The following is a 13768-nucleotide window of genomic DNA, read 5'->3' as shown; positions in this document are numbered from 1 at the left end:
ATAAAATTGTCAAATGAGATCGTTTTAGGTGTGATCATATTAAATCAGTCACATAACACGTGTGATAACATTTGCTATGTGATCATACAATTAATTTAAATTTAACTAAATTGAATCGTATTAGAATTTTCAGACACTTTAATACTTTTCTATCACAAAAGAATGTGGACCACAGCAGTAAGCAAAAGATCTGCCCGCAATTTATATATAATCAATGTTTGACTGAAACAAATGCCATGTGGGAAACGAAGAAGCAGTTGCTAGAACATTCCAGATACGGGTAACTTCTTCTTCCATCGAATCCCATGGAACTGGAAGCCTAGATATTTTTTAGCTTCTGCAATGTGCACCATAGGGGGTGGACCCCTTGACAATTTATATGTGCTTGGTCGTTGCCTTTCATTTTCACCATGTCTTTGCGTGGCTGCGTGCCTAGAGAGGTATTTTTCTTCTCTTTTATCATTTTCACAAAGAAATGGAAATCCTGGCTAGTTGGTGAATGAACGTTGGTAGCTGCTTGTGGAAGTTGGATCTATCACTTTTTATTTTGGGAGTCAAGTATAGCCATTGATTATTGGAGATGGAGAAGAGTAAAGGGTTGCCTTTTTATTATGGCGTTCTTGGTGTTAGTTTGTGTTCTTCTGATGAAGAAATTCGACGTGCTTATCGAAAGCTGGCAATGGTATATAATTACATGCCTGTTTTCAATTCCTCTTCACATCGTGTGTGTGTGTGTGTGTGAGAGAGAGAGAGAGAGAAGGGGGGAAGGGCGAATGCTACCTAGTATTCTAATTTATCATGTTTCTTGAATTTGATTCAGCAATGGCATCCTGACAAGTGGACAAGAACCCCTGCACTTGTTGCTGAGGCCAACCAGAAGTTTCAGCAAATTCAAGAAGCTTACTCAGGTAATATGACACATACACCTCTAATAATTAGAGTTGTTGATCAGATATTATTCTTGTCTGTTTGCAATTAATGTCCTGAAGATGAGATTAATTTGGTTGGAACAGTATTATCGGATGCAAAAAAGCGAGCATTATACGATGCAGATCTGTGTGATCCTGATGATGATGAAATTGAGGTAGGATTATGTTGCCTTTGTTCACATTTATGAGTTTTGGTTCCGACAAATCAAATGCATCAATGTTGTTTCCATTTTTACAGGGATTTGCTGATTTTCTTCAAGAAATGACGCCGCTTATGAATGATGCCCGGAAAGAGGTAGGGGGATACATGTTAACTGTTGATTGTGAATAAATCATCCATTTTCATGTTGTGAACCTAATCAGTCTCTCCCCATAATTACTATGCTGTACATCAGGAGAAAAAAGAAAAGTTGACCTTTATCCTGTTTATTTTGCCAAGATTAATGAAGCATTTTGAATTCTTCTTCCCCCTCCTGACTTACACGAATTCCGGCGAAACAGGACAAAATCTACAGCATTGAAGAACTACGAAGCATGTTTTGGGAGATGTCAAAAAGCTTTGAGATTATTCCCGAATGGAGTAGCGGTTCAATGCAGCAACCTCCGCACGAGAAGCAGTGGCTACGTTGCCCCTTTACTCTTTATGAGCCTGAAACCATGACAAGAAATTCATGTGAAGCAACCGATATCGTTAATCAACACTTAACCATGTCTGCAGGCTTCGATACTTATGTTACAAATCATGTATTCAGATAATCAGAAATGGAGCCTTCCAATTTTTGATTCGGACAAACCAGTGTTCATTACTACGTATGAATGGAGGATGGAGGCAGCTGATTTCTTGTTGAGTATCTACATATAGCTTTTGTAATTGGGGCTTTCAATGACTGAAAAGTTTTCCGTAGTTGCATATTGGACTGGAACCCTGAATCAGGGACTCATCCACACAAACTTGGGGCTTTGTGGATTCGGACAAATGTATTGTAAGGCCTTCTTAACCACAATGCAGAATATTATAAAAGGCAGTTAACTGATCATGATGTCTGTGTCCAATTCCAGTACATGGGAATGATGGGATCGTTACTCTGTTACAAATTGTGAAACTCTCACAGTATTTAGCACTGTCCAATCACTCGCATGAGTGTGTTTCAAAAGTTAGATGTTATTATACTTGAAGAACAGCCTGGGCTCTTCATCTAAAAAGTATAATGGAAACAACATATAAGAACAGCCGACAACTTCCAACTGGCAAATTAAACAAGCAGAAATGTGTACATGATCTAGAAAGCCAGTCACCCACATATCACACTATCTGTTTCTCCTCATCACTTTTGTGGTATGAATTGCTTTGACCAGATATAATAATTAGGGATAACTACACTTTGCTTTTTTGAAGTTGACGTAACTATACGTAAATCCTCTTTAATTTGAAAAATTACATCTAGCACTTTTGAAATTTATTTTCATCTAACAAATAAGTCCCCTTATTAGTCAAAATTCACCGAATTTGACCAGTAATAAATTATCGAGGGCAAATCAATTTTCGTTCAGTTTTTTCATTAATATTAGTAAACTTGATTAATTTTGACTAACGGAGAGAGTTATTTGTTAGACGGAAGCAAATTCCAAGGGTACCAATTATAATTTCCCAAACTACAGAGGGTCTACATGTAATTACACCAAACTTTAGGGAATGTGAGTGTAGTTATCCCTAATAATTATTATTGATTGGCCTGTGTGTTGATGGGGACACTACTCTGTGCCCAAGATTAATTATTTGGAAAAATATATAAGCTGATATTAGTATTTAATTGGATTTTGGATGTTGATAAAACCATCACCGCCGGGATGGACAGCGATACTGGAAGGACGGACCAAAGAATGTTAAAAGCTCATGGGATGGGTATACTTTGGATGCAGGCATGTGATGATATTCCTTCCTATATATCATGATACACTCGATCGGTGTTGTCTGCTTTTTCTCATGATTCGTCCTGTCAATTTTGTGTACATATTCTCATGTGTTTATCCCTCAACTTGCTTTTTCCCTTTACACAGGTGCATATATGGTGTGAGTTTCTTCCATTGTTTTTATATTCTCTTCCAATAATTAATAAAGTTGCCAAATCAGTTAGCAATTTAACAGAGGAACCCTTGAAATATAATTATTTTAGGACAGAATCGCATTTTGGTAAACTTAATTAGAAGAGTGTATATAATATTAATTGAGCAAGGAGCTTAATTTGCAGTGATGAGGAGTAATGGAGTCATGAACGCTGGCTTTAATCCATCCATCCATATATATTGGTCTTGAGATGGATGGATGGGAGTTACAGTGAAATTGGGTATGCCTTTTTCAGTTGATATGATGATGGACGTAGGGCAGGGAAGGGCAATTCGATTCTTCCAGTATAGAGTCCTTTATTTGGAGGGAGGGATCATTTTACAACAAAGATGGGCTGTCCAAAGTTTCTTTTTGCAAAAAAACGAATTTCCCTTTATCCCATTTCTTTGCATATTCCCTTCCAAATTTGCTTTTCATCAACTTCCACAATAACATATATGTATATATATGCCTTGTCATAAAATTTACCCCAAAAAAAAAAAAAAGAAAAGAAAAGTTTCTAAGATAGCCTACTCCATGATGATCATGATGCAAACTTTTTTTTAGGCCTAATTATTCTTCATTCGAGAATTTTATTTCTATTTAATTCATATGATCTTGTGTTTCATACATACAACACACACATATATATATATATATATATCAAATTAGGGAAAATTGCATTTTTGCTTTCATATATTAAGTTTATTTTAAATTTAATCCCATTTGTTAGACTTTTCTCATATTTAATTACATTTATTTTAAAAAATTCTCAATGTTAGTCCCAAGTCACTTTTCTTTTTAATTTTTAATAAAAAACTTACGTCAATTGGATGAAAAAATTTGAATGGAAAAGTGACTTGAGACTAATATTGAGAATTTTATAAAATGTATGGAACTAAATGTGAGAAAATCTAACAAATAAAACTAAATTAAAAATCAGCTATGATATGGGGTAAAAAATGCAATTTTCCACTCGAATCTTCACCATGCAAAATAACGTTGAGAAACAAATTAGTTAAATTATTGTATGAGATAAAGTGTACAATTATTGGAAGTGTAACATTATATATATATATATATATATATATATATTCAGGAAACAGCAAAGCCAATAAATTAAGGCCTAATTATGAGACATGAGAAAGTGGACCATCCACATGCATGCAATAGTGATTTTCTCATAGATGAAGCCAATATCATCCCCATATTTATATACAACTTAGAATTGCAGGTGGGCACTCGCACTCCACTCCCACTCCCACTCGGCCACACATAATTTCACACTCACTTCTTTTATTTCCCCTATAGGCAAAAAACCCAATTACACTCTCCTTGCCCATTATTTTCCAAAATTTCAAGTACCTAATAAGAAAACCAACTAACTCTGCCCTCACAACACTCAACAGTTCCCATGGCCCGGCTCAGACTTCTTCAAATCACTATTTTTCTTACCATCCTTTCAGCTTCTGCTCAAGCTGAAAAAGAACCGATGAAGAATCCAAGAAAGCTGGATGAGAGCCCCCCTGATTTGGAAAACAAGTGTGGGAATTGCCCCTGCAACAGCCCTTGTAACCCACTGCCATCCCCACCGCCACCATCACCTCCACCTCCACCGCCACCAAAAAATCCACAGCCAACCAATTACTGTCCGCCACCACCTAGCGGCCAGAATCCGCCAAGCCGACCCAGCCCGCCTTACGTATACGTAAATGGCCCACCTGGAAATCTATATCCAGTTTATCCTTATTATTCCGGTCAGGCCCGGAGTTTTTCTATGGGAATAACCCCTTTCTTGATCAGCGGCATTCTGTGGCTGCTAGCTTTCTAGAGATTTATATCATTATTGGGCAAAAAAAAAAAAAAAACGACACAAAGAAGTACAAGTCCAATGAGAAGACTGATGTCCCAATTTTATTCTAATCATAATAGGTTGGTGCTAGGTAGCTTTATCTTCATCTTTGATCAAGTGTTTCATAATCTGAATAACTCCTCGTCTGTGTTCTTTCTTGAAATATATTGTTTAATGTTGTGTTTGACCTTATATCTAAGTGAAATAATGATTATTTCTTTTTCATATATAGTAATCAAGTTTTCATTCATGATCAGTATATCTTGTTTCGTGCTTGTTTAACTCTTTATACTTGCTTAATTTAGTTCTAAGTTGGTATAAGAATATCATAGCTTGGCTTAATAGGGATAAGTTTTTCAATTGGTGAGTTGATTATTTGCTTACACTAGAATTTTTCTTATAATTTCCATCAAACACGATAAATGCTTGAAAATTCTAATTTAAATTGAATTTAAACTATATAACAAAAACAATACATTTTCAATTCGATTGATGTATAATTTAAGAAATTCTATCAATTAGATGATAATCGTATCACAATCATTTTATAATTAATTTAATTTAATTAAATTTGATTAGATAAATGTCAAATTCCCCTTAATTAGATCCCACCCCATCTTATCATTTGTATGTCAGAGTTTGTCGGTCGTAGATAGAATTAAGATGAGATCAACTTCGATTTCACCAACTTATGGGTCCCAATTTTCGGAATAAAAAGGGTAGAGATCCATTGTCCATTTATAACCTTAACTACTGAGTTGTCAAGTCAGCATGTGGCTATGCAGTCACCAAAGAAGCAAGGAGGTATATTTTATTTTTTACCTGCCTTAATTTTCACTAAAATATCATCAAATTAAATTCATTTACCCATACAATTCGTCATTTTATATTAATTTATTATAAATTGATGATTTACAATACTTAGCTAAATAAAAGCAAAACTTAATTTTTTTTAATGTATTAATAGGACTGTGATGTTAAAATAATTATATATATACACCAATATAAATTTATGGTGTAGAAAACATATTCTCCCCACCTTTCGAATTTACATATTTGTTCCTAATTAATTGATTGGTGTTGAATTGTTTGATTTTGATGGCAGGCCTTGTCTGATAGGTAAAGCACATTTGGCATGTGTTTATTGGTGGTGAATTATTGGGAGAGTGTACCAACTTAATTGAAAAATGGAGTTTGTAGGTAAATCAAGACAAATTTTGACGTTAAACAAATGGGTTGTTGTAACATGGTTGCATACAATACGGTTAAATTTGAGGGTCCCGTATATTAAGGTACCACATTTATTAGAAAATGACTTGTTTTCAATAACACATGTATGTAATTACATCAAATATTTTTTCATTTCTTTTTCAAAAAATTATGGGCTTTTGATTATGATATCTCAATTTTCGAGAAGCTTTCTTTCATTTTTTGATTTTTTCCATCATTTTTAAAAAGTAATATTGTTGTGGGAAAGTTTTAGCTCGAATTTAATTCGGTTAAATTTGAATCAATTATATGACAAGTGCAATACATTTGTCTTGTGATTAGTGTACAATTTAGAGAAAGTGAACAATCACATGACAAGTGTGATACATTTGCTCTTGGGTTAAATTCATTTTGACCTCCTGTGATATATAAAAATATCAAAACTCCCCCTATGAAATTTTTAATATAAAAAATCACCCCTATGTTACGAATAAATAATCACACCGACCCCTTGATCAATTTGAGCCTATTTTTTTAGAAACAATGACTAAAATACCCCTTCTAGTCAACTGGTCAAACTAGGCCTATTAATATATAATTATTTTAATTTATAATATATATAATTTATAACTATTAAAATATATTTATAATATATATAATTATAATTTATAAAAAAATTAAAATAATAATTATAAGCCCCCCCCCAACCCCACCTACTTCGCCCCCACCCCTCTCGCCTCCAACCCCCCCTCCCTCCCCCCACTGTGCATCTGGGCGATCGGCGTTGCCCAGAAATGGAGGGCGACGCGGTCGCCCTAACTGGATCGGCGATCGCATTGCCTTCCCAGATGATGAGCGACGGCAGTCACCATTTTTTTTTATACAATTTAATTAAATTAATATTTTATTATATAAATAATTAAATAATTATTATAAAAAATAATATTTTATTATTAATATAAATATATAATATGTAAATTAAATAATTATTATAAAAAATAATATTTTATTATTAATAAATATATATAATATTATATATATTAATGTGAGAGAAGGGCAAAAATGTAAAAGAAAAGGTACTTTCAGAGAAAAATAGCAGTCAAAGCTCGTGTGACCGAAATTTTATACGGAGGGGATATTTTTAACTTATTTTATATCACAGTGAGGATATTTGATACTTTAATTTTCATAGGGTGTCTTTTCTTTGGATTTTTCCCATTTGCTCTCTGATTAGTTTGATTGGATCAAATCAAATTCGGGTAAAAAAAAATTAAATTGTTATGTCTTCGCTCTAAGTTTTCCATGATGACATATGTCACTATAAATACATCTCCTAGTTTTTTTCTTGCAAGAAATTCTGTTGCTTGCCACGTAAAATACCAAATAATGATAAAAATATTGAATATCCCACGTCCAGATCTCGACTTCCTGAGTATACCAAGTCAATTTGAATAACTCAGGCAACGACCATTATGCATGATGAAGTATATTTTATGACCATTGATGTCCTACCAACCTTTGCTTTTGTTCTACACTACTCCCTACTTTTTGCCTGCTGTCTGAGCCATGACAAAACTATCAAACTCTCAAATCAACAAAACTAGCCAGCCCCACATATTCTCTCCCATTACATATCTCATTGTATTGTATTTCCTTCTCAAATAAACACCACTAAAACCATGGCTTCCACCCTTCACATGCTACTCTCAACCCTTCTTTTCCTCTCCACAATTCTTGAGTATCCGGTCCCTACAACGCCGCAGGAGGAGTGTCCGTATCCGTGCTATCCACCACCCACTGGCCCCGGGAACAACCCTCCCCTGTCCACAACGCCACCAGTTTCCACCCTCCCTCCACCAGCTCCAGTTTCCACTTCTCCTCCTGCTGGAGTGTTTCCGTTTACTCCTCCATCCCCTTATTTCTATGGAGCTGTGCCGCCGCCGCCGGAGCCTATTCTGCCCTGGTTTCCGTTTTACTACAGGAAGCCACCCCATCAAGATCAGTCGTCTTCATCATCAGCTCTGGAATCAGGATCAAGATTAATCAGTTTTTGGATCGTGTTTCCTCTTCTTCTTCTGTTTTGTTTTCCACTAAACTAATATAACTTCACTTTTCATGTATCTAAAGCTGATTATTAACTCATGATCAAATATGTATGTGAAATTAAAGAGAATTCTTGTAGGTCACTTGTCACTTATATCATTCTGTGTTCTATTCTTGAAATTTTTGTCTTTTTTACTTTTTGTTTTCCTGTTTCTTTTGTGATGAAGCTCATATATATGATAGTCTTAATGTTGCACCCACTGCATTGTATGTTGGACCGTGCTTTAAGGTTGGTAGCGTAGGGTGTTGTGAATAGTTTACTTCTCCACCTTCAGGGCCGCCTCCACCTACATTATTGCAATAACATTTTAAATATAATCTATGACGCATTAAAGTCCAAACGCCATTATTTAATTGGGCCCTGCTTATTAATATGCTCATTCGTACGTGGTCCAATAAGGCTTCGCCGAGATTGATAGCATGATTAAATGACAAATGATTAGTGCAAGTTAATCTTACAAGTTTGTCCATAAATACTCTCTATTATAATCAAAGATTTGGGCTTATGAGCTCTTTGATGTATGCGGATACGATGAGACCATAAATATGGTATATTGTATGTATGATCCAACAGTTGACAACTCTATCCAAGTGGGGAGCAATAGCATGTTGAGCCAAGGCAAAGGCATTGGGGGATTTTTCTGCAGCTATTGTTGTTGAATATCCAAACAAATTGGAAGCAGTTATTAGACGGAACTACGCAGATTGGAGTTATATGACTCCATAAACCATCTTTAAGTTGAATTGGATGACTCTCAATCACCACTTAAATACTAATCATACCAACCAATACAACGCAAGAGTCTTGTGGTTTAGTTTAACTTTTCACAATAGACACATACAACTATAATGTACATCATCTGCTGCATCTGATTCCGATGGGAAGCCAAACCATCAAAACATGTCACTAAGCAAATGCGCGCGGATACCATATTTATTGTCTAAACTAGAGACACCTCTTTCATGCTTTTCTTCTCATCATAACATCAAACAGAGAAAAGGCAGGGCGAGTTAGAGACGAGCAAGACGATCAATGGCGATTGCAAATTACCATAGTCAAGAAGCCAAACTGACTACCGTGTCACCTTTGGTCTTCTCAGTTCTTTTCTTTTGCTTTTCACCCATTGCTTTGCCCTTGTAGATCTTACCACCTGCAGAGAGTTTGTCTTTTCGCAAATTTGCTTGCTTCTCCTCTTTTTCTTTCTTCCACCCCACCAGAGTTTTTATTCTCGCTTGAGAACAATGGCCATAGCTTGTCTCTGCAGCAGGAGATGACGGACCGCTGTCTGAAGTCACTGTGGAATGGCAGCTGGTCGATCCTGAGGCTGGTGGTGGATCAGTTGTCTTTGGAGGTGCAGCAGTAAAAATTGCTTGGCCTTTGCCTGCTGAAGACCTTTGATGATTTCTGCCACCAGTATTTGTTGATTTGGGCTTTAGTTTGCGTGGTTCTACATTGCTAGCAATTGCCTGCTCAATTTTGCAAAAGCCAAAGGAGCTTTTATTAGAAAAAATGGACTGTATTATTGCCCACTAATACTTGTTGCAACCAGAAAATGAATTTTAGTATGAGCCCGTTAGAGACTTGTTCAGGTACCTTCTTTCTATCCGACTCCCGTAAAGTGCCACGATAAAAGGAAGGCAGTGGTGTGGCTTTGAAGTTGAGGCTTTTCCTCAACTGCTTGATCTCAGCTTCTGTCTTCTCCTACAAACAACAGAATAATTTCAGCAAATCGTTAAGTGTGAATATTTATCTGCTTCAATGAAAAGAAACTTATCAAAATGATGATAAGAAAGAAATTCCACAATTTAATTCCATATACTTTTCATCAGTGTGATCTCATTCGTTGGGTGAAGATTTCCACCTGATTGGTAAGTCATTCATCTTTTAGTTTTCAGTTGCAAATATAAAAACAGCTTGCTTGTTGAGCCCTTAAGATTGATTTCAGAGTTTATTACCTTAGTCTTTGCCCGACGTTGATGCATTTCAGCTTCTTTTGCATGCATTTTTTCCTCTAACTTCATATCAAACTGAAACTAAAAAGAGAACTCCATAAATAAAGTATATGTAATCTATCTTAACATTGGTTCAGTTGACAGAAGCATAAGTATCTTGCCTCTTTCCTTCTCTCAGCACGCTCATTGCATTTGAAACTGAACCTAGAACTATCCTGTTTTGTGCTTGGTTCAATTTTACCAGCAGCTGGCCTGACCCTAAAAACCATAAGACAGTTGTGAGGTCGGAAAAACTCACAGCATGCTGTTAATGCAAGTTCACTAATATTTATTGTCAACCTGTTTGCCCTTTGATACACTCTACTGGAACCTTTCGGCCACGTAGAAGACTGAGGCTCTGTCATTTTTTTGTTAATTGATTCTTTTTCACCCCTGTAATCCAGAATGAATAAAGTGCCGGCTTACAAAATAACGACGAGAAGAAAGTATCTATCATGATAACGAGAAAATGCGATACCTTTTGGTCTCTTTAAATCCTTGTAATTTTGATCCAACCTGCAGAAAGGAGAACAACCAGTCGTTAGGATTAGGAAAGGGGCAAGATAAAAATCTACGAAAACTATTTTAAGAAATACAAAACAAAAGCAAGCAATTAAAAATTCCAAAAAATGAAGACATGCTTTTGTCTTTACAGTATAACTTAAACGAACAATGGACCTCATGTTTAGGCATTATCTTTGCTACAGATTTGTCCTGACCAGCAGCTTCTGAAGTCTTTCTTTCTGCTTTAGATCTGAATAGAACATTGTTTGCTGTTTTACTCTTTTCTGAGCCTTTCGATGCTTTGCCAGGAACAGATATTCTGCTCTGTGCAACACTAACCCGCGACACCAATCTTGGCTTCATATATTCAGGCTCTGATGGAAATTCTTCCTGCATTAAATTACCCTGTTAAATCACATATTTAATCCAACAGGCTCACAGACACTATTGATGAAGAGTACAGAGCCACATGCATAACAAGATAAAAGCATTACTAATCATCAGTAGCTATTATGGTTGTTCATTTGTGAAGGTTCAAGATTCCCCTATATTAAACGTACTAGAACAGGTACAGATGTAAGAAAGCAACAAACCTTGGATGATAAACTTTGTTCATCTTTGGCATTGGCAGCTATTTCATCAGTCGCATGAGTAACGCTGAACAGGTCAATGGTCATATCTGAGACATTGTTTGTATCTAAGTAGGCTGCTTCACCATCAAGTTTCTCTTTCACTTCAATTACTGATCCAGATTCGATTGAAAGTAAACTTCCAAGTTGAGCATGGTCAGCTTCTTCTACATTCTCATGTTCAGAAAGACACTTGACATTGTAGGAACTATCGCATGAAACTGCAATTTCAGCATTAGAAGTTGATGTCCCAAACACTTCCTTATCATGTTCCATCACTTCATGCTCTCTATCGTGTACTGAACCATCCAGGCTTTCATCGAAGCATTGAGAATGCGTTTCTAAACTCATGTGATTAATTTCCTCGTCAAAACCCATCTTCTCCGAGACATCATTTTCACTGGTTTGGTATTCTGTCCCCTTCTGGCTTCCAGGTGAACTGAGACCCAGCAACCCCTTCTTTCTGAAATGGGCCTCAAAGTAAGCTTTCTTCTCAATAACAGAACCTGGTTTAGAGCATTTCTCGACCTCTTCAAGATACCTGTTGTGGGAGAAGGATGACCTCCTCTCCCAACATAGAGCTTCATTTTCAAATCTTCCAAATGAGATAGAGCCTGAATGAAGAGAATCTGCCTGTTCATTTCAAGAGAGTGGCTAATTAGGGAAGAAGGCAAACGAACCTTCATCAGTTATCTAAATTACTGTTTTACTTGCAAATAAATCAAATATCAATCTAAAATTCATTCTCTCGATGCCATGAACAACGCATTCTTCAGTGATGTTTGAAGCAGCTGAAGCTTCCTAATCGGTCATAAAATTTTCTATATTTGCTTTATAGTCGCATTCGGCGCTGGACACCATTATTTTCAGTAGAAAAGATTTCTTGATCCTTTCGAGTTTGAAGCTGAAGCCTCATTTCATCCTCCATCTATCTTCTAAATTGATTCTCTGTGAGAATGGACCCTAAGATCACACGATCGACAAAACACTGCCAGAAAATAAAGCCAAACTCCCTTTCACTTCTTCACACTTTCAGGGAAGTCCCGTAGGTATCCCTATCTTTCTTCCGACAGTAAAACAAAAAGTAGTTTCTCATCACATGCAGTCAATAACGAGCAACTCTAGCAGAAAATCCAAGATCCATAATCATGATTCATGACCGACATCAGACTCCATTATACACACCATACATATAGTTGATATACTGATTAAAACATAATCGGCATCAACATTTAGAGTATGATCCAACAACAAACTTGGCCTAGAAACAACAGTTTTAAGCCAAAAATACCACTATATGCTAATATGCATTAGATGATTTGCCCTCCAAAGATTTTTTCTGAGATAAACGATACTACCAATATTCCTAACAACCTTTTGCTTCAGAAGCCTAACATTAATACCCACAAAGAAAAAGATAAAAAATAATTCAAGATTAGAACTTTAAATTCATATACAGTCAACATTCAGATCAACTAACTAAATGCATCATATCAGATCCCAAATACCTGAAAACCAAGCCCGAAAGGTTCTTCAATTTCACCCGCCATTGTTTAACTGTCAGCACCGGCTTAAAAACATAGCCTTTCCAAACATCTAAACACAACAATTAAAACCCATCAGCAAGAAACACCAAAAGCTATCATTATGATTACTTAGCATTGCAGAAGAAATCACCGCCCAAGAACGACGCAAACGGAAAGAAAGATATCAAACTTACAAAAGCATTCAAGAATAAAGAGGAAGAAGAATGTTGTTTGATCCTTTCTTGGAATCAAAGTGAATGAGAGTGACTGAGATGCAAACAAGAATCACTTCTTTGCTTTAAATACGTGAAAGTGTTTAGATTTTCAAGAAAACAAAGAGTGAGAGAGAGATAGAGAGACTGTGAGAATTCTGAAAGATGCGCAACTGAAGTGAATAAGACTTAACAAGTATGCTGTGATCCAGTTTGTAGTAACAGTAATCAGGGACTCCTGAGGTGCATCTACATCATGGATCATGTGCCGCTGTTCATCTTTTTGTCCTTTCTTGATGGCTACATTAGTGGGCCCACGTTGTCATGTTGACCTGCCGTTGGATTAGTCGACATCTTACGGCTGATAACAGTTACATGTGGGCTCTGAATGATCTCACACGTGCCGGCAAGTGGAGGCCTTTATAGGTTCATCATTGCTTGGATTTGAGACGATGAACGTGTGATTGATTAGTGGCTTTGGGTTTTTTGGGAAAAAAGATGGTATAAGTCCCTTCTTTTTTATATTCCACCCTATGTAACTGAAAAATTATTAAAGAATCATATTATAGTAATGTGACTTTCGATTTTATGGGTATTCCATTGTGGAAATTATTGCTCGTTCTAACCTCAATTTAATAAAAAGAAGTCGTAAGAACATTTTGTTTGGGAAAAGAAGGTCAGACCTATTGAAATTTATATAAATCATTC

General features: G+C 36.1%; 3 protein-coding genes across 6 annotated transcripts; 2 read left to right on the top strand and 1 right to left on the bottom strand.

Annotated features, from left to right (window-relative positions):
• Nucleotides 1–71: 71 nt before the first annotated feature.
• On the top strand, nt 72–1966 carry LOC105160105 (uncharacterized). 2 transcript variants are annotated; one of them, XM_011077377.3, is made up of 5 exons: nt 72–440; nt 821–908; nt 1014–1084; nt 1168–1224; nt 1431–1966. In XM_011077377.3, the coding sequence occupies exons 1-5, from the start codon at nt 411–413 to the stop codon at nt 1683–1685; spliced, it is 501 nt and encodes a 166-aa protein (XP_011075679.1). In that variant the 5' UTR covers nt 72–410; the 3' UTR covers nt 1686–1966. The 2 variants fall into 2 exon arrangements, with proteins under 2 accessions (XP_011075679.1, XP_011075675.1); XM_011077373.3 differs by having other exon boundaries at nt 223–682.
• A 5807-nt stretch (nt 1967–7773) lies between these two features.
• LOC105161965 (uncharacterized) lies at nt 7774–8193 on the top strand. Its single transcript, XM_011079853.1, has one exon. The coding sequence runs from the start codon at nt 7774–7776 to the stop codon at nt 8191–8193; it is 420 nt and encodes a 139-aa protein (XP_011078155.1).
• A 737-nt stretch (nt 8194–8930) lies between these two features.
• Nucleotides 8931–13349, bottom strand: LOC105160095 (protein WVD2-like 7). 3 transcript variants are annotated; one of them, XM_088879980.1, is made up of 10 exons: nt 13255–13349; nt 12831–12918; nt 11287–11955; nt 10868–11083; nt 10668–10705; nt 10490–10582; nt 10312–10408; nt 10154–10231; nt 9792–9899; nt 8931–9664 (listed from the first exon to the last, which is right to left on the bottom strand). In XM_088879980.1, exons 2-10 carry the CDS (start codon nt 12870–12872, stop codon nt 9254–9256), a joined length of 1752 nt encoding a protein of 583 aa, XP_088736106.1. In that variant the 5' UTR covers nt 12873–12918; nt 13255–13349; the 3' UTR covers nt 8931–9253. The 3 variants fall into 3 exon arrangements, with proteins under 3 accessions (XP_088736106.1, XP_011075661.1, XP_011075665.1); XM_011077359.3 differs by lacking the exon at nt 13255–13349 and adding an exon at nt 13043–13248; XM_011077363.3 differs by lacking the exon at nt 13255–13349 and adding an exon at nt 13043–13248 and having other exon boundaries at nt 10154–10225.
• Nucleotides 13350–13768: the final 419 nt, after the last annotated feature.

Source organism: Sesamum indicum, linkage group LG1 (genome assembly GCF_026168435.1).
Source record: "Sesamum indicum cultivar Baizhima isolate 11 linkage group LG1, ASM2616843v1, whole genome shotgun sequence".
Classification (NCBI taxonomy): domain Eukaryota; kingdom Viridiplantae; phylum Streptophyta; class Magnoliopsida; order Lamiales; family Pedaliaceae; genus Sesamum; species Sesamum indicum.
This window is presented reverse-complemented; position numbering and strand designations above follow the sequence as displayed.